Source organism: Misgurnus anguillicaudatus, chromosome 23 (genome assembly GCF_027580225.2).
Source record: "Misgurnus anguillicaudatus chromosome 23, ASM2758022v2, whole genome shotgun sequence".
NCBI classification, from domain to species: domain Eukaryota; kingdom Metazoa; phylum Chordata; class Actinopteri; order Cypriniformes; family Cobitidae; genus Misgurnus; species Misgurnus anguillicaudatus.
Window position 1 is genome coordinate 28129463 of NC_073359.2, and position 25906 is coordinate 28155368.

The 25906-nt window shown below is 36.7% G+C and overlaps 2 protein-coding genes across 3 annotated transcripts in view; one reads left to right on the plus strand and one right to left on the minus strand.

Moving 5' to 3' along the window:
• The window catches only part of gipc3 (GIPC PDZ domain containing family, member 3), a 16426-nt gene extending 13744 nt beyond the window's left edge, over positions 1–2682 (plus strand). Inside the window, exon 7 of the mRNA XM_055217935.2 lies at positions 2134–2682. The gene's annotated coding sequence lies outside the window, so the exon portion shown is untranslated. The remainder of the gene's footprint in view (positions 1–2133) is intronic.
• tbxa2r (thromboxane A2 receptor) lies at positions 1957–17308 on the minus strand. 2 transcript variants are annotated; one of them, XM_055217937.2, is made up of 4 exons: positions 16908–17308; positions 12059–12934; positions 8590–8723; positions 5023–5244 (listed from the first exon to the last, which is right to left on the minus strand). In XM_055217937.2, exons 2-4 carry the CDS (start codon positions 12851–12853, stop codon positions 5163–5165), a joined length of 1011 nt encoding a protein of 336 aa, XP_055073912.2. In that variant the 5' UTR covers positions 12854–12934; positions 16908–17308; the 3' UTR covers positions 5023–5162. The 2 variants fall into 2 exon arrangements, with proteins under 2 accessions (XP_055073911.2, XP_055073912.2); XM_055217936.2 differs by lacking the exon at positions 8590–8723 and having other exon boundaries at positions 1957–5244; positions 16908–17219.
• Positions 17309–25906: the final 8598 nt, after the last annotated feature.

The window sequence follows — 25906 nt, forward strand, 5'->3', positions numbered from 1 at the left end:
TGACATTTAAATGACAGTTTAATGTAATGTTATCCCATAAAGCTAGGTTGTTTCTTAAGTTTGATCATTATTCTGCTATGTCATGGTTCTGTGACAGATTTATGACAAGTTATGATGTATGGGTTTATGTCAAGTTGTCATAACAAAGACATCTCCAACAATGTCATCTTTGCATCAAAAATGACATAATTAAACAAATGACACTTAATGACAGTTGTCTTAAAAGTGCATAAAATCTCCTTCATGTTCATGTCATGATTATAAAGGTGTCATGTCAGTCTTATAAACACACATTCAAGTAAAGTGTTAACCTTATTTTTAATGAAATATTGCCGTGTTCATCATTTATCTGTTCAAGTCATCATTTCACCATCATAAACTCTAATAAAAAAATAAACTTCCACGCTCTTGTGGTGATCATTCTCTTATGATGTCAGCTAGACAGCTTGGGCGGAACATCCCTTAACCCCGCCCCTTCCAACTGTCAATCTGCTGTGAGTTACATTTCTGAATGAAACGCCTACTTTTCTATGTCCAATCAATTCACAGTGAAAAACATAAGACGTGCTCACTAATTACTTCGCTCACTAATTACTTCGTGTGATATTCTGTTTCACTTGGAAATACGTCACAATACAGCTCTCAGTGATTTCAAGGGGTCAAGCCGATCGTAAAACGTACAAATATTTTTTGAAGTCATTCAAATTAGCATAGTATCTCGTAAAATACTTACGAATTGCCACGACATCATGTTAGTAATTCTCACTGGATTTTGGTGTCCAGGGGCCTCATTTATAAAATGCTGCGTAAAAACATCCTACATTTGATCTTACGATCATTTATCAAAAATGCGTACGTGTGATTCATAAACCGAACGTACGCGGCGCAGAAAACGCCCGTACCCTTTTTAAATCTATAAATCGCAAATGAACTGAACTTGTGTGCACAGCCGAGCAGTTTCAGATCTCCGCCTTTAAACGATGCGTAATTAATGTCATAGACATAAAAAAGAACGCTTGTCAATGTTTAAACCCAATTTTAAACCCGTATGTCTGCTCAGACCCTGACGTGGCGCTAAGCACTTTTCCACGTCAAAGACAGTTTTTATAAATATGGACTTTGCCATGGATTTTTGCGTATGCACACTTTACGATCAAATCTGTGCGTACGCACACTTTATAAATGAGGCCCCAGATGATCTTTAAGTAGGGGACCACTAGCCAAACTTTATGGGGCAGTTTCCCAGACAGGGTTTATGTCAATCGAAGACTAGGCGTTAATAACTCTTTCTCCACCATTGATGAGTTATCTCGTTAATTAAAAGAAAACATTTGCATAAAAAATGTGTTCCTGATGAACTTTTATGTTCATCTGCAATACTGCAATAATTCACTAGATAATCCACTTACTCAATTTATAAAAAAACTGAAGCCAAAACATTATTAATTCATTTGAAACTATGTGTATGTTTTAATAATCTTACAAAATCTGATCTCTAACAAAATTATTTTACAAAAATGCAATTATTTCAGCTTTTTGATATTATTTTATTTTTTAAGACAAATACCCGTATTTAAGAGTTTAACAGCAGAGAAAAAATATAGATAGGACGTTATGTTTGTTGTAATATTATATTTGTTATATTTGTATGTTTATATATTTTTACAAGAAAATTTTCCTGGAAGGCATTTTGTGAAACTTTTGTGAAAATCAAAAAACAAACATACCTTACAAAACCCCAAAGGTGTTCATCTTAAGACAAAACACTGTCGCCAAAATATGTTAAAATTAAACAGGACAAGGTATTTTTTAAATGAAAGCAGCTCAAACATGCATTTTAGTCTTGGACTACGATAAGCCCTGACTGGGAAACCACCCATATATTTCTTTTTATAATTTGGTCTAAATATTAAATTTTTTACTTAAATTACATATATTATTTACAAACACACAAAGCTTATCCCATAAGGTCTTTATTATTGAGTATTGGTTCTTCACAGAAACAAAGAAACACTTACAGTACAGTATATTGTGACATGACGCTGAACCGTCAGAAGCGTTTGAAGATTTGGGTCTGTGGTTCATGACCTCCTGATATCTCACAGAAGCACATGTTTCTTGTCTGTTTCTCAGTGTATCTGATCGTTACGGATGATTTGTGACCTCTGTCGACTATCTTCATACACAAACCTCCCGATTCCCGTACTGATCCTGAGGAATGGAAAATGTCAAGGTATTCCGGCTGAACGCTTCAGATCAAACGGTCCTGCACATTTTCTTACGTTTAAACCTTTAATCATGTATGTGTTTATCACAACAAATTTGACTTGAAGTATTACAATGTTTTTGACTATATAGTAGGGCTGTAGGTTATACATTAGTTGTCTTTGCTTTTAAAAGAAATTTTGTTTCATGAATAGATACATACAGATGTTGCAAGCAATACAAAATGAATGATCTTTAAGATTAATGATAGTTCTTGTGACATAAACGATTTGTGTAAATATAAATCATCAAATCCGGACACATGTGAATACTTGTAATGCTTATAAACCTTAAAAAAAGAAGTGGACATACAGTAGCACTGCGTAGTACATTTCTTGTTTCACATTTACATGTTTTACTTTTAAGATGATCTGATGTGACATTTTAATGTATGTACAAATAAAAAAAGCTGTTACATATCGCACGTCTTGTACTTATTGGACTTATGTTTTCTATTATCTGAAATTTCATCCTGTTATGCACAATTCTGATGGGTCAATGCAAATGAAACAAAACTGGGTTAAATAATGACTCTGATGCAACATGTTGGCTGACACACCGAGGAAACACAATGACATAAATATATTACAGGAAATTAACATGACAAGGAAGCATTTTGAGACCACACAGAAAGCACAACTCCCATTATTTCATTAAACACACAATGATGTTCATCTCCTGTATGTCCAAATTTAGCTTAAAGTGTAAAGTTTTCAGTGCGATTTGAATTTATCGACATGAATATATATGGCCTCGTACACACTGCATTTAAATTCGGTTGTCACTTTACCTTTTACACTGCAAAAAATTATTTTCAAGAAAAAGAAATCGTAATATTGTTGTCTTGTTTTCAGTAAAATATTTAAAACTTCTTAAATTAGATGCTTTTTCTTGATGAGCAAAACGACCCAAGAAAATAAAATCTAGTTTTTAGACCAAAAATATAAAATGTAAGTGATTTTGTGCATAAAACAAGCAAAAAATCTGCCAATGGGGTAAGCTAATTTTTCTTGAGTTTAGTGTTTAAGAAAAATTTTCAAGATTTTTTTGCTTACCCCGTTTTTGCTTGTTTTATGCACAAAATCACATTTTCTTGGGTCGGTTTGTTCATCAAGCATCTTTATTTTTAAAAATCTAAGTCTAGTTTTTACACAAATAACATAACAAAATAACTGAATTTGTGCTTAAAACAAGCAAAAAAAAAAAAAAAAAATTGCCAATGGGGAAAGAAGAAAAACTTTTTTCTTAATTCACTTAACACTTAATTCAATCATTTTTTTTTTGCTTGTTTTAAGCACAAATTCACTTAAATTGTATATTTTTATCTAAAAATCTACTTATTTTTTTCTTAGGTATTTTTTTAATCAAGACAATACATCTTGATTTAAGAATTTTAAGATATTTGTACTCAAAACAAGACAAAAATACTAAGTAACACAGTCATATTTTGAAGCATACATGCACAGGCCAGAAATTTACAGGACTGGCAACCGCATTTACAGAAACTCTGCATAGTGTGTACATAACCGAACTTAACAACTAGTTGTTGACGAAATAATTTAATGTGCATCATGAAAAAAATGCCTAGAAGGGGAAAAGTCTTCTGTATACATGGTGCAGAAAATGACAGAGGCGTTTGCTGAATAGTATTGCCAGATCTTGCACAAAAACAACATAAATCCAATAATTAACGGAAATAAATCCAAATGCTTTACCTTAAAGATCAAAATATTGAGACCGGCAGCTTTTTACATTATTAACAACTTGATTGCTTCATGAGCCAAAAGCCATAAATGGTTAAAAGCGCCACAACAGTATGCAAGTACAAAAAAGACGAGGACCTGGCAACACTGCAAGACAGTGATGAGAGAAGCACCCTCACAAATGCGTACAACACACAATGCCAAAAAGAAGATTAATTGCAAAACATAATGCTGTAATATTATTTTAGTCAAAGCTGTGAATGATAACCCCTCAAGACGGCCAAATGTTGCTATGGTTACGTGTCAATCATCACATTTTCGTACACATATGGAACGGGGCCTATTGTTGACTGGCCATCCAACAGAGACGTATTAAAGCCGTGACGACTACCAATATAATTCTTACATTAAACAGCATCCAAAATCCAGAAAATATAAAAAAATGTTCCATTAAGAAAGCGAGCGCGTGTTTCTCTTTTCACATTTACATGCAGAATTGTGAATTGTGCTTAAATGTCATTTTAACAAACTGTGTGGTCCTCAAAGTTTTATCAGTAAGTGAAAGGAGTGTATATGTCCGGGAAACAGGCCAGAATTCCTGAAATCATCCAAGTCTGCGAAACTCCTATAATGGCATCTGTACGTATCTGTCAGACGAGTCCACTTAAAAATGACTCCAGACAAACGTGGTGGACCATAAAGTGACACATGATGAAGAACATCTGATCCACAAGAACATATGATTTCTGCACACTTCGGTGTGAATGTGTTTACTTAGAGATCAGGACAAAGCTACAAAATAAACATTTCTAGTAAGCTACTCATGCTTTCCATCATTTTGTTTACATTTACGCATTGCGGTGCATTCAATCAATACTTTTTTCTTTTATCATATATGACCTTTGCATTGCTAATGTAGAGAAGGGCAAGCCAGACTTGCGTCCTAATTTTTAAGGGATTCGGAGGAGACCGACGTGTTCTGTTCTGACAAAGGATCATCTGGTTTGGCCCCGTCTGGATTTTCCAATTGTCCGAGCGTTCCTCCCAGGGAGCCGCGCGTGAGCTTGCGGATAGAGGTGGAAAATGACGGGTACAGGCTGATGATGGAGCCGCGGGACCAATCCATCCTGGGGTAGATGCGTTTCAGTACGGAACGTCGGAATAAGATGTAGACCCAGGGATCCAAGACCTGGTTCAATGTCGCAAAACGAATCCAGAGAAGAAGGTAGGGAACTTCGAGCTTGCTGCCTGACAACACGGTCTGCGCAATAAACACCTGCGAAAAAATACAGAGGGACGATGAGAGAGAAACATATCTGGCCGTGTGTTTATCAAACGTCAGTGGATGCTCGAATCTCACTTGAGTCAAATAAACAATGCGGTGCCACAGGCTTGAAAATGTTTATGAGATGATTCGAAAAATGGATTTGTGTGATGGAAGAAGCAAAGAGCAGAAGGTTATCTGAGGCCGATGTTCAACATAATCTTATGTGAAGTTTAACAAGGTGGCTAATTCAGATCTCATTTCCATACTTTAGTTTTCGCCCAAGTAATGCACTGCAAAAAATGACTTTCAAGAAAAATTCTACTTAGCATCCTTGTCTTGTTTTCAGTAAAAATATCTAAAAATTCTTAAATTGAGATGCTTTTTCTTGATGAGAAACACGACCCAAGAAAATAAGTCTAGTTTTTAGACCAAAAATATCAAATTTAAGTGATTTTCTGCATAAAACATTTTTTTTAAACACGACAGTGTAAAAAATTATTTTCAATACATATTTTTCTTAGTATTTTTGTCTCGTTTACAGTAAAAATATTTTAAAATTCTTAAATTAAGAAGCTTTTTCTTGATGAGAAAAACGACCCAAGAAAATAAGTCTAGTTTTTAGACCAAAAATATCAAATTTAAGTGATTTTCTGCATAAAACATTTTTTTTAAACACTACAGTGCAAAAAATGATTTTCAATACATATTTTTCTTAGTATTTTTGTCTATTACAGTAAAAATATAAAAAAATTCCTAAACTAAGATGCTTTCTCTCGATAGGCAAACGACCAAAAATACAAAATTTAAGTGATTTTGTGCATAAAACAAGCCAAAAAAATCTGCAATTTTTTCTTGAATTTTTCTTGAATTTAGTGTTTAAGAAAAATGTTCAAAACTTTTTGCTTACCCCATTGGCAGATTTTTTTACTTGTTTTATGCACAAAATCACTTAAATTCCATATTTTTTGTCTGAAAACTAGATTTATTTTCTTGGGTCGTTTTGCTAATCAAGAAAAAGCATCTTAATTTAAGAATTTTTAGATTTTTTTTTACTAAAAACAAGACAAAAATATTAAGATTTTTTTCATGAAAATCGTTTTTTGCTATGTAAATAAAAAAATTTGCTTACCCCATTGGCAGATTTTTTGCTTGTTTTATGCACAAAATCACCCAAATGTGATATTTTTGGTCTAAAAACTAGACGTATTAATAATAATTAATACTTTTAAAAATGTAGATATTTTTACTGAAAACAAGACAAAAAAAGTAAGTAAAATGTTTCTTGAAAGTCATTTTTGCAGTGTGGTTGGGTTTATGGATGGGGCTTTTTTAAAATAATCATGTTTTTGTAAAAATTTGTATAAATTTCATTTTCAATCATTTTCTTGAGATCAAGCTGCGTTGTTGAACAAATATGAAAAAGTCCTCTTATCTGAAAAAATATATCAAGATAAATTTTTTATGCGTAAAGTCAAAACAAAAATCTCCCAATGCGGTAAGAAAAAAATAAACGGTAACAGTTTACAATAAGGTTTATTAGTTAACTACATTAGTCGAACTAATGCTGCGTTTACACCAGCAGCGGTAGAGGCGGCAAGCGTGGGTGATTTACATGTTAAGTCAATGCAAAGACGCGATTAAACATCCTGCTGTGCTGTAGGCGCAGTGCGAATGGCGCGGAATTGAGCGTTGCCGCGGAAAACTTGTAAGTTGAAAAATCTGTGGATTTCTGTGCTGCGTTAACCAATCAGGACCTTGCTGTAGTAGTGAAGTGATTACAGGAAGCGAGCGGAGTCTCAGCAGAGCCGCAGAAGCCCCTCCCATGACGCAAATTTCCATGTGAATGACTAGAATTTCACGCGCGGCTATCACACGTGAATGAAGCGAGTAAACTCAAATGTTCAAGCGTCCAACTACGCGCGAATAGCATGTTTTTGCTGCCTCTCCCGCGGCTGGTGTAAACGCAACATAATAATGAACTGCACTTATACAGCATTTATTAATCTTGGTTAATGTTAATTTCAACAATTACTAATACTTTATTAAAATCTTGTTAAAGTTAGTTAATGCACTGTGAACTAACATGAACAAACAATTAAAAGCTGTATTTCTATTAACTAACATAAACAAAGAATAATAAATACTGTAATAAATGTATTGTTCATGCTTTGTTCATGTTAGTTAATACATTAACTAATGTAAACTAATGAACCTTATTGTAAAGTGTTACCAGATAAACTTAAAAAGAAACACTTAATAATGTAGCAAAACTTAATTTGTTTATTTTTCTTACTCCGCTGGCTGACTACATTTTTTTTGTTGTGTATATTTTTCATGACCACCCGCAAAACCATTTATTAGATAAACCCGTCGCAGCCTGTGTCTGGATGATATCTCATCCTGTAAAAATAATAAATAAATGAAAGTGTCTGGATAGATTAAATGTGTGAGAATTAAAGGAAAGTTGTTTGCTTAACTGTTATTTAAAACATGCAAATAATCCTTGACCTGGAGAAGATTCACCCTGCTACTGTAAAAACAATTACAGTAAAAAAAACACAGATATTAAATATGAAATCAGGCCACTTGTATTTCTTCATATCTCAAGGGTTTAAGCAACTTGTTAGTCAGACGATCGTGTTGGACACTTTTCACATTCCTGCAAGATAGCGAAGGGATTTACTGTAAACATGAACACATAGGAATGATTCAATACTATTTAAAGTAGTACACTACGCACTTTTAAATCAAAGACCTTGTCGAAGTGTACACTTGATTAAACACACATGCTCAAACACGCACGCACACAGACAACTACACACAGTTCATTCGGTGAAACATAATGCAGTCCTGCAAAAAAGTCAAATGGTAACCACAGCTTCCAACAAAAAATTATGTATGACATTTATATTTATTACATATTTATTATATTTGTGCTTTTTAAAAACCCTCAAATAATCTGTTATGGCTTTACAGTAACAGTAACTGTATGAACACATGCATTTTTGCAGAAGCTATGGTTACCACTGTCAGATGTTAGGTGGATGATGATGATGATGATGATGTCAGTTAGCAGCGGCCGTTTTTGCTTTTCAACCTTTTTGCACCTGGTGTTAAGATGCGTTTTGGTCGATCGGACAGAAGCGGTGAAAGTGGACAAAAGACACAGATTAAAACACCAGGTGTAAACGTGAATGTGTTTCTCTAGTCCACATCGACCAAAGCACATCTTAATCCCAGGTGTAAATGTGCTCTGAAGTCAACCAGCACAGCGTCAAAAGCAGTCGAAGCCGTTCGATGAGTGAGTGTGAATGACGATCAAAGTTAATTCAGATTGTAATCTGGATTACTCGCCTCAGTCTAGACTCTTGACATAAGATGTATATCCAGGGGTCAAATATTTGATTGCAGGTGGCCATTCGCAGAAAAAACAGAACACTATGCGGCTGGACAGGTTCGGACAACACAACTGTCCTCAAAATGTAAATCTGTCCAGGAGAAACAAAGTTAGACAGCAAACTCAATAAAGGAGTTGCGCAAGGATCAAGACTTTACATCGGACCTCAACACAAGCTGTTTTATTGTATTTTATACCACGTTGAATGCTTTATTCTGATTGGTTGGGCAATGTTCCACGGGTATTGATTATTTTTCAATAAACACACACATGATCAAAAACCTTACCTTGAAATAAACACTAGAGCAATAATTGACGACATGCGTTTAAAGGCAGGGTGCATGATCTCTGAATGCCAATGTTGAAATCACCTAAAGACACGACCCTACCTCAATAGAATCTGGACCTTCTTTTAATAGACCCGCCCCACACATACACAACCCAGGCAACGATGTTGGTAAGTAGACACGCCCCTTACTGTTGATTGGCTACAAGTGTGTTTTGGTACTTTGCCTGACTCACTTTTCCAAAGTGTTTCTCAAAAATCATGCACCCCGCCTTTAATGTAATAACGAAAGGGCGGAGTAAAGGCACTCCGCTTCGGGCCGTTTACCACCTTGCATTATTTTCGAAAAAGTCTCCGGCCCGTTGTCAATTATTCCTTACGTATTTATTGCAATCTGGGATGCATTTTCATCTACTCATATTGTTTTTGAGTTTGAGATCATCCCAGAAATTTTACTGTTCTTTCATAGCTCAGGAGATTTGATGGAATTTTCAGTTGCACTGGAATTTAAATATCAATTTAGTCTCATATGTTTCTTCTAAAATTGCTCAGGCAGTGTTGTAGTCGAGTCCAACTCGAGTCTGAGTCAAGACCACGACCAGAGATCAAGTGTTAAGTTAAAGCTCAGAGGCGTCATCGCTGCAGACGCAACAGCGCAATTGCCGCAGACGCAACCGCGCAATCGTCTCAGACGCAACAGAGCAGTGACCTCAGAAACAACAAAGCAATCGCCATAGACGCAACAATGCAATCGCAGCAGATGCAACAGCGCAGTGGCCACAGATGCAGCAAAGCAATCGCCATAGATGCAACAATGCAATCGCAGCAGACGCAACAGCGCAATCGCTGCAGACGCAACAGCGCAGTGGCTGCAGACGCAACAATGCAATTGCAGCAGACGCAACAGCGCAACTGCCGCAGACGCAACAGCGCAGTGGCTGCAGACGCAACAAAGCAATCGCTGCAGATGCAACAGCGCAATCGCCACAGACACAACAGCGCAGTGGCCGCAGACGCAACAAAGCAATCGCTGCAGACGCAACAGCGCAATCACCGCAGACGCAACAGTCCTATCGCTACAGACGCAACAGCGCAGTGGCTGCAGACGCAAAAGCGCAATCACAACAGCCCAGTCGCTGCAGACGCAACAATGCAATTGCAGCAGACGCAACAGCGCAATCGCCGCAGACGCAACAGCGCAGTGGCTGCAGACGCAACAAAGCAATCGCTGCAGATGCAACAGCGCAATCGCCACAGACACAACAGCGCAGTGGCCGCAGACGCAACAAAGCAATCGCTGCAGACGCAACAGCGCAATCACCGCAGACGCAACATTGCTATCGCTACAGACGCAACAGCGCAGTGGCTGCAGACGCAAAAGCGCAATCACAACAGCCCAGTCGCTGCAGATGTAACAACGCAATCGCCTCAGACGCAACAGAGCATTCGCCGCAGATGCAACAGCGCAGGTGTTGCAGATGCAACAAAGCAATCACCATAGACGCAACAACGCAATCGCCGCAGACGCCACAGCGCAATCAAAAATGCTCACAACACTCCCAAACCCAAGTACGGTAATGTGCAGTTAACTCTTGATGTGTAAAGAAGTTATTGTTTAAAATTTTGATTTCTAGATTCATCTTGGTCCAACGGCAGGGCGCAGAGTCACATTGCTCACATATGAGTTCCTCTATTAATTTTATATAAACATATTTTTTTACATTTTTAATAATGGCAATTAAAATGAAAGTTGCAAATAAACGAAAAGTGCAGATTACAGCATTAATGCTTTTGCAGCGCTGAAAATTAAACTCAATCACGTGACTGTTGCTTATCTCATTTTCATTGTTTCTATACTTTATGTATTTATAATGACATTTATTTTATAACATAACGCAGATGTTGTGCAAATGCATTAATGGCACAATTAAAGTCATTAAACAGAATGTAAATGAACATAAATGCCATTTCAGATGTCACTTATACATTAATACAAGTATTTGATATGAAAGTTAGTCTTCACGTTGCACACTGTGGTGCATGACGCCCCTTGACCCTCGATCTCTGATCTTGGCTTTAACTTGGACTCGACTAAAACACTGTGCTTAGGAGAAATAAAAATACATTTTTGTGTGATTGTGAGAACATTTGTGAGATTACTGGGTCTTTTTCTCAGGGGAAACATCTGATACACAGGAGACTTAAGCATAACTTTCCATTTTCTCTTCTTTACATCTCATCTGGGATTTGTATTTATTGTGGGATGTCACACATTCAGCCCAAAGTGGCATCTACTATCAAGTGAAAGACTTTATTTGCTCCAAAATCCACAGACGTTGACTAAATGCAAACTCTCCCTTCTTATAAAGGACGATAAGGATGTTTACTTTGCTCTCCTGACAATTATATGGCTAGTATCATGTGGAATTATCATCACTACACACCAGCCAAATATTTCGATGTCGTGGCGTATCAGCTGAGATGTATACATCCTACTGTACTCAAGGTCACTTCCCTAAAATTCCCAGAGCCTGTATTCTTATTTATTAAGGCCACTTCCTTACAATTCCCAGAGACTGTATTCCCAATTATCCAGATTACGCCCCTGAAATTCACAGAGGCTATATTTTCAGTTTTCTCAAGTATTATCACACAAGGACTCTAGAGATCCAAGGCGACATTCTGGGTGTTCATGCACCCCAAAATCTGACACAACGCCCTTGATTGACTTACGATCACGGTTGATGTCGTTCATGTTTGGTGAAACTCTGAGGTGGATCGCATATGGGTGCATATTTGTTTGGGAGGACTTCCTGTTCTTCCGCTCAACAGGAAATGACTTTGTGGCATTGGTCTTATCAGAAGCCCTCACACGATTCCTTCATGTTCCTCAATGACAATTTCTTATTAAAGCTATGTAAGCTTAAATCTATCTGACCTAATTATCGTACCTGCGTTTTATATGTGCACTGTACTGAAGAAAACGAACAAATAATAGTTAGATAAAGTAGTGATGCAAAACCAGTCGATTGCACAGGATGTGGACAATTACAAGAAATTACAAGAAGTAGTGTCAAGTCGCGCATCTATCTGAAATGTGATTTGAATGGAGACAGGTACACAGGTAGCTGAGAACATACCAGTAGAGGGCACCAGCAGATGGAGGCGATGACCATGATCAAGATGAGCTGCACCATCATCTCCACTTCATAATCTCGTCTCCGCTGTTGGCTGTCCTGTCCACAGCACACCTTCAGAAGAGTGATCACGCTCACCGTGTTGAGTAGAAAGGACACGGCAATCGACAACAAGCCGACCAGCGAGAAGATCAGGCTGAAGGTCATATCCAGAGGTTTGGAGCTGATGTTGAGAAAACACCAGGAGCCGGGCATCTGCAGATGGTAGCTTCCTAGCCCGGTGAGAGGCAGCAGGCTGATGCAACCGGCCGTAACCCAAACCATGATCACCGTGGAGCACGCTCTGTCCTTCGTCATGCTCGAGGAACGAGCGAACGGTCGGTTGATGCCTATGAAACGTTCGATGGCCATAGTGGCACCGAGCAGCAACGGGCATAGGCCGTAGAAGATCATTGACATGCCCATGAAGTTGCAGAAGTGGCAGTGAGGGTCCAGTTCGCGCCAGTTGAAGCGCGTGATGTGGAAGGAGACCACGATGGAGCCCGTCACCAAAAGTCCCATGAAGTCGATGAACACCAGGGCGCCGAGGAAGAGCAGGAAGTTGGAACGCGCGCGACTTTTGGTGTGATGGAACGTCTTGGCCAGAACCACCAAAGCGAAGAGGTTGGAGCTGAGACCCAGTCCGCTAAACACGGCTGAGAAATACGCCGAAGCAACGGTGTGGTTGTATTCGAACGGAGGGCTGTTGATAGAGAAGCACAGAGGGGTTGCGTTGCTGGAGGACAGCGATGAATCCATGATGCCAAAAGATGAGAGGTCTTCTCCAGAATAAAGGACTTCTGATTATTGCATTGTGTGAACCTTTATGGATCTTCTGAGCTGGTTAACAAACACAAAGATAAAACGGCAGTCAAAAACAATGTTTTATGTACACTCTTGATTCAAAGCATGTTAGCTGTTGATGTCACATAATTTCTGCTCAGATTTGACGCAACATGTTGCGTTTTCAGATATTGTTTTGGAATAAATTAGTCAGATGTTTCTTTTCAAGCATGTGCAATAAAACAGAATACACAGACGTTTGAGCAGATGTTCAACAGCGCACACGAACTAAAACTAGAAGCATAGTGTGGGAATGGACTGTTATCAATTCAGATATTACACTGTTCATCAAATCTGTCAGGTCCTGTAAACAACAAACCTGAAATAAAAAAACAGTTCTGGTTATAAAATCTTATTGGATGAGTACTTATAAAATATAAATACACTTGTCTTAAAAATAAACGTGCTTTCCAGTGATGTCGTAGAAGACACATCTTCAGGTTCTTGAATCTTTTCTTTTGTATTTTTCTATAGTCTAAAAAGTCCCTTTTAAAACGATGCCAAAAATATATATATATATTTTTTTATGTTAAAGGGTTTATATAAAACCTTAAAGTCAATAATGATCAGATTATGACAAAGTAATAATTAAAGTATTATTTTTTTAAATTATTTTATTATTTAAGTATCTTTGACTTAATGTTTTTTTTATTAATTGCCTTTCAAATTGAACAAATTGAAATAAATTTTAAACATAGCCATTTTGCATAAACTCCCGTATATCGCAAAATGGTTTTTATGCTCAGGAAAGGTGTTTTTTACGGAGCTCTAAGGGTTCATGGAGCAAAAATTAAATAAAGTTTAGTCTCGCACGTGCGCACGTGAAACTATTGCGTTTAGTTTCACGTGTGCATGCGATAGTTTCACGTGAAAGTATAGCATGCGCACATGAGACTAAACGCGATAGTTTTGCGTGCGCACGTGCAAGACTAAACTTTATTTAATTTTTTGAAAGTTTCACGTGCGCACGCGATAGATTCACTTGCGCATGCGATAGTTTCACGTGAGCACGCAAAACTAAACTTTAAAAATAAATTCTGCACATGAAGGTTTCACATGAGCACATGGAAGTTTTACGTGAGCACATGAAACCAAACTTTAGATTTTTTTTACTCCAATGTCATCTTAGGGGCAATATATGGCAAAACTGCAACAGAAACATGTTTTTTGCATTTATAGGTCACCTGATGTGTGTAAAAGTCACATGATCATTCTTAAAAAGTTGTTGTGTGTCAATTTTAGCTGCATCTAGTGGTAAGACTGCGAATTGCAACCAACAGCTCACCCCTCAATTTCAAAACTCATATGATAGCCGGCACAGGACAAACATGTTGTCGTCTAAAATAACATAGGGACAAAACGCGCTCCGTAGAGCAGTTTGTCCATTTAGGGCTACTGTAGAAACAATTCGGACACCTCCATGTAACAACGTCTCATTCTAAGGTAATAAAAACAATGCAGTTCATTATGTACGATCTAATACATCACTGATAATATAGTTATGTATATTATATCACATTTTTGCCAAGAGATCCTCCTAAAATTTACACATGAAATATGTCTCTGTATGTTTGATTGAAGGACAAGACAGAAGAGGTGTGTTCGACGACTTGTTGCGCCACAAAAACCGTCAAGTGCACAACACCGTATAAAATCGTACACACCCTTCGCCGAGGTTTTTGGAATGCGACACAACAAAATTAGTTGACATTTTGTCACATAACATTGATTAATGGAAATGCTTAATGATGTCAATAGTTTAATGTTCACGTTTAGAAAATAGCGCTATTTTTTGCGCAAATCTTTAATGGAGACGCAGCTACTGTGAATCCTGGGTAGCAGTGGCGGCTCGTGACTGCTCTTCCGAGGGGCGCGGGTTCACGGTATGTGTTCGGAGTGTCATGTGTGTTGCTTGTGTTTTCAAAATATGTGTTTGTTGCATCATTGGAACAATGTGCATCACGTGTTTTGTTAAAATAAGTGCCTGCTGCACACATGTCAAAACCGTTTATTATAAAAGAGACGCTCACATTCACAAAATACACGCAAGACACTCACTTAACAGTAAACTTTGATTATGCATGAGATTATGCGCGTATCTGGCAAATGCGAGTGTCTCTTTTATCATAAACCCTTTAGACGCGTCTGCAGCAGGCACTTATTTTAACAAGACACGTTATGCACACAGGATCTCTCAACGCGTGGAACATATATTTTGAAAAAAGGAACAACACACATGACGAGCTACATACATGTTGTGACGAACTTCGCATCGCTTGCCCTCGAAAAAAGAAGTCACTGGCAGCCAATGCTGGATAAAACGTTTATTTTTAAGTGTATGTAACATGAAAGGTTCACATTATTCATAGAATTAATTGTTTTACATTATTACTACACATCATGTACTATTATTTAATTCACAGTTATTGTATTATTCATGCACTACTCTCATAACCCTCAACATTTTTAACTCTAAAGCTTCTGTTAAAGATGCTGAGAAGATGGAAATGAAAAAACAGGAAGTCAACTATGACATTTTAGGAATGCAATATTATTTGTTACACTGAGCCGTCCGATGAGATTTAAATCCCTCTCCGGTGTTTCCCCATGGAATATGAAGCAGCTCCTTGCCAATTATTTTATTAAACATTAGGTGGCTTCAACTACAAATACTGTTTGCTTTCTAAGTTTAGATCAATACTTTAAGTGCTGTATAATCTCAGATGTTATTTTTCACAAAACATCAGAATACATGAGGGAATGAAAGTTGACTGCTAATGATGGATTGAGATCCTGTTTGTCTTCTGGTTTACTGTAATGATGATATAGTATACGGTAACCTGAAACAGATTCTGTTTGTGCGCATGATATTTTCCAAAACAAACTCCCATTAGCCGGAGACGTTTTCTTTACCGAACTAAGCTAATCAGATTCCTTCAAATGAGAGTTTTCAGATCGATTCACAGAGATCAGGTTTTCAACGTATAGCTGCAAATCGCATTAATGCTGTAATATAAGCAAAAACGATAAGTGGCACTACTGTAGAATATAATAAAAGTTACGATATAATTAAGGTTCCTATAGCTTTAATGGTGAAGCATTGCAAAGCTCATGTTGGGTTCGATTCCCAGGAAACACACAAACATGAACTGAAAGTCATTTTTGATAAAACTATCTGCCAAATGCATTATTGTTAATAAAACAGCAGTATTATATAAAAAGGTTGCAATACGATTAATCGCAATTAATCGTTTGCAAAATAAGTATACACATTTAAATATTTCTTAAATATATACATACATGCATGCATGTATTTATATATACATAATTATTATACACAGAACAAACATAAATAATGTAAACTAAAACTTTTATTTTGCAAACGATTAGTTGCGATTAATCATTATGCAGCACTATAATCAAAATATATAAGCATGTAGTATATTATAGTAACTACTACATTTTGTTAATGTATACTATAGTATTCTGTAGTACTACAGTGAAGTGTTGTAAATACTTTAATATAATTTACTATTTACTACAGTAAGGTTCAAAAAGACAGAATGTAGTAAATTAGTACAGATTACTATAGTTAATACTAAAGTATACTACAGTATTTTTAATGCGGATAAATTGAAATAAAATGAATAAAAATTAAGACACTGAATTACATAAACAATGGTTTTGCGTTTAATGGTCTTTTTAATCTTACATTTTATATCTACTGACAAAGTCATCAGTCATTTCTAGCCATGACATTTTTCCCAGTTGTAAAGTTTGTAAAGCTCACAAACAAACGATGTTTCTTGAGTTTATGCACGTGCTTATCTTTCATGGGCGCGTACGTCTCCAACGCGCAGGAGGAAACGCATAAAACTCAACGTTTGAATCCAAAAACAAGGTTTGTAAAGCGAAACAATGATTGTCTAAAGGCATCATTTATAAGTCAATAAATATAAAACCAGTTTACCTCTGAAAGCGTCAAAGCTGTAGAGTCTCTCCAGTGCGCATTCCTCCAGTGACGCGCGTCTCTCCAAAAGAGCCTGAAGATCTGCGCGTCATCACTTTCATCCTGCTACAGCTCTCACACATCTGTGATCGTCAGCTCTAACACACATGACCGTGAGGATGATGATCTTTTCCTACTGTATGAGTGCGACTGCCCCCGGATGAGCCTCGATCTGGAAGAAACTTCTCAAATTAAGATCAATGCCAAAACGCGGAAATGTTAACGAACCCGTCTGAATGAGTGATAGTCTCTTTGAAGTGTTTGTTGTGTAGGCTGCGCATTTACATTTGCTTTAACTTTACATGAGCTGATAATGGCTCTGTGAACATGACTTTACATCATGTTAATAATGCAAACCAGTGAAAGTGATTTAAGATCAAGTTCAATTTAAATTCATTTATATTTTTTAACAATTTTGCATCGTTGCGGGCATTCTGGTTTTAAGCATGTCACAATGAGGTTGGTAGGGTGTGTGTTAGCTAGAAGGTGGCTTACTAAAGTCTCAGTAAAACAGGGCCTTATAGATATAATCAACATTTTAACTAATAGAAGACCATTGTACATTATACTTGAAATACATGATCATATAGTGAATATTATATTAAAATGTTTTACATGTATACATGAAAACATCTAGCTGTAATTTTTTTAAAGATGTGCTGTGCTCTAATGGCTTTGCCCAGACATCTTCAAAAAGAAAGTTGCTCTTCTGTAGGAGAGTATTAGCACTGGATCGTATACAAGCTGAAAGCCGTTTCTGCTGTAATGAGCACCATAAATAGCTCGAGCTGTTAAACCAAAAATATTTTACTGTTATGGACCTTCAGAGCACATGATGTCTGTTTCTGCTTAGAAGACGAGCATTTAAGCATGGCTTGCAAAAAACATTCCTCTACAATTAGAATACGGCATGTTTAAATGCTGCTATAGTCGAATTGAGGCATTTAATTATTTTGAAGGAAACAAACAGACAGACAGATAAGACAGCTGGAGACAGATAGATAGATTATTGATAGATTGGATAGACAGAGAGACAGACAAATAAATAGACAATACAGCTGGAAGAAAGGTTGGATAGATAGACAGACATACAGACAGACAGACAGACAAATAAACACACAATACAGCTGGAAATCAGTTTGGATAGAGACAGACAGACATGCAGATGGATAGACAGACAGACAGCTCTTTAAGAAGGTAGACAGACAGACAAGACAGCTGGAAGACTATTTGTATAGACAGACAGATAGCTGGTAGACAGTTTGGGCAGACAGACAGACAAATAGATAGACAAGACAGCTGGAAGACAGGTTGGGCAGACAGACAGACAGACAGACAGAGAGACAGAAAGACAGACAAAGAGATAGACAAGACAGCTGGAAGACAAGTTGGATAGATAGACAGACAGACAGACAGACAGACAGACAGACAGACAGACAAGACTGGTTGTATAGACAGACAGATAGCTGGAAGACAGGTTGGGCAGACAGACAGACAAAAAGATAGACAATACAGCTGGAAGACAGGTTGGATAGAGAGACAGACAGACAAATAGATAGACAAGACAGCTTGAAGACAGGTTGGATAGAGAGACAGACAGACAAATAGATAGACAAGACAGCTGGAAGACAGGTTGGATAGACAGAGAGACAGACAGACAAAGAGATAGACAAGATAGCTGGAAGACAGGTTGGATAGATATACAGACAAACAGACAGACAGAAAAGACAGCTGGAATACTGGTTGAATAGACAGACAGACAGAAAAGACAGCTGGAAGACAGATTGGATAGACAGACGGACTGACAGACATGCAGATGGATAGACAGATAGATAGACAGACAGACAGACAGATCTTTAAGTAGGTGGAAAGACAGACAAGATAGCTGGAAGACAAGTTGGATAGATAGACAGACAGAAATGCAGATGGATGGACAGACAGACAGACAGACAGACAGACAGACAGACAGGCAGACAGCTCTCTAAGTGGGTAGACAGACAGACAGACAAGACAGCTGGAAGACAAGTTGGATAGATAGACAGACAGACAGACAGACAGCTCTCTAAGTGGGTAGACAGACAGACAGACAAACAGACAGACAAAAAGATCGACAATACAGCTGGAAAACAGGTTGGACAGAAAGACAGACAGGACAGCTGGAAGACAGGTTGGATAGACAGACGGACTGACAGACATGCAGATGGATAGACAGATAGATAGACAGATAGACAGATCTTTAAGTAGGTGGAAAGACAGACAAGACAGCTGGAAGACAAGTTGGATAGATAGACAAACAGACATGCAGATGGATGGACAGACAGACAGACAGACAGACAGACAGACAGACAGCTCTCTAAGTGGGTAGACAGACAGATAGACAAGACAGCTGGAAGATAAGTTGGATAGAAAGACAGACAGACATGCAGATGGATGGATAGACAGACAGACAGACAGACAGCTCTCTATGTGGGTAGACAGACAGACAGACAGACAGACAGACAGACAGGCAGGCAGACAGACAGGTTGGATAGATAGACAGACAGACAAATATTTTAGAAGACATTTCTATATTAATATGTTTATTATATGAATAAAGTTTATTAATAACTACATATTTTTATCATTCTCAAGAACATATAAGAGGCATATCCATGCTTTAATCTTCCTGGTTGCTAGGGTGCTCTTGGTGGTTGCTAGGTGGTTACACACAAGCCAATTCTGATAAATGGGTATATGGGTTACACATACAGAACATGCGTCATCTGGCCATTTTATAAACCCATGCAATTAACAACAGAAGCAGATCCTCACATAGTTTTGGTCCGCCAATAAATTTCCGCAGAAAGATGTGTGTTGTGCTTTTTTCATGTTGGCGCTGAATTCAGAAATGCTCACATTCCTCACTAAGTTTAACTGATAAATCTCCACAGAATGAATCTGACGTATAACACAAACCATATGACAACATGAGACACTAGAATCTAAACAAATACAGCTGAACCCGACTTGATTTATTTGATACTTACAGACATTTATAGCACGTCTAGGGTCATTTGCAGAAGTTATCTCTCTCTCTCTGCAGAGTCTGGGCCAAGTTAAGAGCTGACGTTCAAGTTTTATAACTCGTCCAAACTATTAACTCTTTCAAAGTGATGCTACTTCACAGCATGCATCTTTTGAGACGGTCGTAAAGAGCTGCAATGCTTTTTGATCGTGTCGCCTCTGAAGAGCTTATTTTTGGACGTCTACACTGTGAACCACTTTGGATTCAAGCATCTACCGTATGCCTCAATGTAAATATTTACTAAATCAATGAGCATCACACCAATCGGTCCAAAATCCTCCTTTCTTTACATAAGAAAATTCAACTCTTCAGACGCCCCGCAGTCTCCCTCCTCGAGAGCGCTGAACCCGTGTTAATAACATCAACTACAGCACCTGGATCCGAACGGTCTGTCAGTCAAAGTGGCAGTCAGCTGTGGCTAACAAACAGACAGGTTCTGCTTCATTTCACCCCAAATCACCGCGTTTCCATGTAATTAAATTAAGGGCCTGCTGCCATGCCCACCGGGCAGCTTGTCAGCCCGCCCTTATAATTGGGAACGGGCACCTGCAGCGCGGATGCCAACACCTGATGCCCATGTTGGCACCCTGACGCACGGGTACAGATCAAGGTCACGGCCGACACACAGTTTCACATCACGGCATGCGAACACACACACACATACAGAGGTCTGGAAACAACAGGAGAGAAACCGAGTTAAGCCTCAATGGCAGGCTGGTGCGTTTCAGAGCCAAACCTCTCATCATTTAACACAGAGGGGGATACGTTACAAGCCCGACGGGAAAATTCATGCCCTCTGTTTGAACTCCCATCGGCAAGATTTCGGATGATCACAATAACAGCGTCCAAATTGAAGCGATGTCTGGGTTACTGATAGAAAATTACTTGAACGCTGAAAGGAGGTTAAAGTCCCCATGAAATTAAAATTAAACTTTTTTTCTTTTAGTATGAAAACGTAAGGCTTAAGAATAAATATAAACTGGTATGGTCCAAAACACTGACCAAATTCTCATACAGACGATATAAGCATTCAAAACCTACAGCTAAAAAAGTTGCAAATTTTTATGACATCACTCTACACTACAATCGACAATTCTCATCAAATTTTCTGTTCAATCAAATGCTCTTTAGATGCTGAAGTTTTGTTACAGTATGTAGTTGCTGGACTGTGCCATAAATGAAACGCTATTGGCTATTTTCAAAAAGGGGGCGGGTCTTCTCCAAAGCTCCGTTGTTTTAGTTAAACTAGCGTCAACACATCAAATAATGCTGCACATGTCAGGGCACTTCAGTGGGATTTTAAGTTAATAATGTTATTAAAAATAAAAAGGTTATGAGAAATGTCAACTACTTTTCTTATAACATTTTATTTTTCACGTTTTTATACATGATAAACTATTCATACATACAGAAATCGCTCTATATCACCCCTTATTAATGACACTAGGGCTATTTCATGCAAATATCAACCTTATTATGAAAACTAAAGTTTTAACCCAAAGTTTTTAACCAAACTGAAATCTCAGATGTCAATATTTGGTGATTTAAATACTCATATTATCCACAGTTAAAGCAACACTAAAGAGTTTTTGCTCTTTGCTCCCCCCACAGGTTAGAAGCCGAATTGTCCATTACCACTGTCATAAATAATTTAACCTACTGCAGCAAAGCTGGCTCTGATTGGATTGTACGTCTGCCGTAAAGCAAGTTTTTGTAGTTTTCACTCGAACTACAGGACCGCGACCCGACGATTGGAAACTTCTTTATTGCGGTTTTGGCCGATAGAGGGCTGCAAAGCGAATGTGAAAGTGCCGTTCACCCTGTTTCGAGTGGATGAACGACTGAAACTTTTTTGGAAATGTTATTTTAGGTAAAAAAAACTCTTTAGTGTTGCTTTAAGTAAGTACAAATTTCAAAATTGTCACATCCATAATAGAGATCTCAATAGCTTTGTTTCTTCCTCATGAATGTGCATACAAAAATGTAAATCAAATAAATATTAAATGATCTTTGGAGAGCCGTCCTTTCTTCATTTGTTGGGTATTATTGTTTATGGTTTGTGCATTTTAGTCCACAAAATTCCTACAACGTATGTTGGTTGTGGCTAGAAGGCATACAGTCCAAACCTAACCTTGACCCCAACATCTTGCGAGATTTGGCCATAGCTGTATCCCTTCTAGCCAAAACCTAAAAACTTTTTTGTCACATCCATAACGCATGCATATTTCCCTTATTTAAAATAGAAAACATATAGAGTATAGACTGATAGTCTATCATCAGGGGTTTAGAAAAATATAAACAATATATTGGTAATAAATGCATTCGTTGTGAATTGATATTTCTAGTTTTGCCTGCAAATGTCACACTCATTACGCTATTATTGCACATATCATGATTTACGTGTATGCATCGGTCAGATGGTTTTATCCAAAGTAACTTCAGGTATACATTTCATCATGTGTGTATTCACAGGGAATAAAACCCATGATCTTTTTCGTCTCCAATTTGCATAAATGTTATATAATATAAATGGATCAGTGTGATGTGTGAGCTGCAAACTAAACCAGTCTTTATGTTGATGGTTTCAAATCTGGACACATGAGACTGAGAAAGCACAAAAATGCAATCACAGTAACAATCTGTTTTACCCTGAAACTACCGGAATTTTACGGTCAGTAATTTCAGAGTAAACTTATCTAGACAAGTTCAAACAAACTCTTCTAAGTGATCCATCAATCAGCAGAAAGTTCACCAAATAAGGCTTTTGACCAAAACAATCCGACCTTTGAACAGGAAATACTTCTGCGTTCAACAACAAACTGTACTCGGGTCTAAACTGCTTCTTTAAAGATCTGAGCTGTAGATAACAAATTATGTTAATCAGTTAACAACAAAAATTTTTTTTACGTGAACACCTCTTGATACTGCAATGTGCATATGTTATTTTTGGAAATGTTGTACAACAAATAAGAAGTTCAGATACAAAACCCTCTAAGCGCTTCTGACGTGTTTTCTTGTAAATTAGCATTTTTTCTCAGGCTCGTTTCGGTTTAGTAATATAACTTTAATGCCAAAGAAAAGGTTATTATCAAAATCGAAATGCTATATTTTCACAAATGTCACTTTAGTCATTGCATTGGTATTTAACACATTTTCACTGCGAAACCTTATAAGTGCATGCAAGCTTTTTGGCAAAATATCCAAGACATAGTAAACAACAGTTGCACAATCACTAAAGATGCAACTAGAAACATTACAAATAACGAAAGTCAGAATGTGAAAATGAAGAAACTGAACCACACATAAGGGGGCGCTGTGGTCCGTATGACTGCCACTTATGGGCCGCATTCAGGTCCAAGTACTTACAATGGACTCAAGTTTGAATGAGATCCAATTAATCTTTTGTGCACTTAAGAAGACTTTGCTAAAAAAAAGACGTTTAGCCGATTTTGACCATAAAATGATATTTCTAAATAGTCTGAGGATCAAGCGGATTTGAACTACATGAAGGTATTTAATGAACATATGAAAAGTTTGGTTCCAAAATTTTTGTCAAAACATGTTTATTATTATGTTATCATGTTTTTATTGTGCTGTATTATTTTTTAGTTATGAAGGCTTTAATCAAAATAAAGCAACAGCAGTTTGATTGATATTAAACAAGATTTTTTTGGAACCAAATACTGTACGGGCTTTTGCATCTGAGCTCTTCAAATGGTACATGGTACATTTATTTTATTATGATTGTATACATCAAAGTTTCTTATCAGTTCGTTTTCAAGGTTCACATAGCAGATGAACAAAAACATCCAATGAACAACTTTTACTCTAAGAGACAAACTACATTGCATTGCCATCCTATGCAAAGCAGCTGTGTTTATAACTGAGCTCTGCTATCAGATATTAAAGAGCCCCTATTTTCCATTTTATGATTTTACATTTCCTTTGGTGTGTATGTGTGTGTTAGATGTTAACCATCTGCAAAGTTATAAATTCAAAACTGCAATCTCTTTTCTTGGACTACACTGCAAAAAATGACGTTCTTACATAGTAGTTTTTCTTGTTTTCAGTACAAATATCTAAAAATTCTTAAATCACAAAAAAAATATACAATTTAAGTGAATTTGTGCTTAAAACAAGCAAAAATATCTGCCAATGGGGTGAGAATAAAATAATTTTTAATAAAAAAATAAACTTATTTCAAGATTTTTTTGAGCCCATTGGCAGATTTTTTTACTTGTTTTGAGCACAAATTTATTAATTTAATATTTTTGTCTAAAAACTAGATTTTGTTCTTGAGTCTTTTGCTCATGCAGAAAATACATCTTGATTTAAGAGTTTTTAGATATTTGTACTGAAAACAAAACTAAAATACTTAGTACAATGCAAAAAATGATTTTCAAGAAAAAAATTCTTAATATTTTTATCTTGTTTTCAGTAAAAATATCTAAAAATTCTTAAATTAACATGCTTTTTCTTGATGAGCAAAACGTCCCAAGAAAATAAGTCTAATTTTTAGACCTAAAATATCAAATGTAAGTGATTTTGTGCATAAAATAAGCAAAATATCTGCCAATGGGGTAAGCAAAAAAATCTTGAAAAATTTTTTAAACACTAAAATCAGGAAAATTTTCAAAAAAAATTGCTTACCCCATTGGCAGATTTTTTTTTCTTGTTTTAAGCACTAATTTTCTTAAAGTTTATATTTTCTGTCTAAAAACTAGACTTATTTTCTTGGGTCATTTTGCTCATAAAAAAACATAATAATTTAAGAATTTTTAGATATTTGTACTGAAAAAAAGATAGAAATACTAAGTAAAAAAGTCATTTTTTTGCGGTGGACATAGTTTTAGTATTCCTACTTTACCAATTTGTTATGTTAAAGGTAAAGTTGATTGATCACCTAGGTAATCTGCATTTTCTGGATCAGATTAGTCTCAAATGGATAAGGAAATAAAGACGATATTAACTTCTTTATAGGTGATCTTCCAAATATGGTATTTCCGTCACATGCTTGAGGTATTCGCCCAATCACAACGCACTGGATAGCTTGTCGATCAAAGCTCACCACGTTTTCAGAATGATGAGCTTTGTACAAATTGACGCATTACAGAAAGACAAAGCATATAGAAGAGCAACGATAATGTACGGTAAGTGGAAAATAAACCATAAACCACATGAATACATTACATTACACACTGCAAAAAATGACTTTCTTACTTAGTATTTTTGTCTGGTTTTAAGCACAAATATCTAAAAATTCTCAAGTCAAGATGCATCTAGTCTAGTTTTTAGACAAAAAATATCAAATTATAAGTGAATTAATATCATATTAAGTGAATTTGTGGTTAAACAAGCAAAAAAATCTATCAGTGGGGTAAGCAAAAATATCTTGAACTTTTTTTTAAAACACTTAATTCAAGAAAAATGTAAGAAAAATTAGCTTAACCCATTGGCAGATTTTTTACAAATTAACTTAAATGTAATACATTTTGTTTAAAAACTAGACTTATTTTCTTAGATCATTTTGCTTATCAAGAAAAAACATCCTGATTTAAGAATTTTTAGATATTTGTACTAAAAAACAAGACAAAAATACTAAGTAAGAAAGACATTTTTTACAGTGTGAACCAAATAACATTCTTATAGCAAGATAATAGGGGCTCTTTAAATGAAACAAATGATGGAAAATCTCCTAAAGTTATTAAAAGAGATTCATTTTGTGTGACATAAATGGCCGGTACGACCAATAACAGTCTCATATCCCAGACTAGTGTAATCTTTAATTAGGTTTAAATGAGTTTGTTATAAGAAACATCTTGAGGGTGAATTACAATACAGTTACACTGCCGACCGAAACTGATATGATCTCTGCTTCTCATTACGGTTTATGGTA

What these genes read in the sequence shown, in the direction of transcription:
- tbxa2r (XM_055217936.2), bottom strand. Translation starts at nt 12,853, where the DNA reads ATGGATTCATCGCTGTCCTCCAGCAACGCAACCCCTCTGTGCTTCTCT. An exon ending in TCTGCTGGTGCCCTCTACTG is followed by an intron (nt 5,245 to 12,058) that starts GTATGTTCTCAG and finishes ATTTTTTCGCAG; the next exon opens with GTGTTTATTGCGCAGACCGT.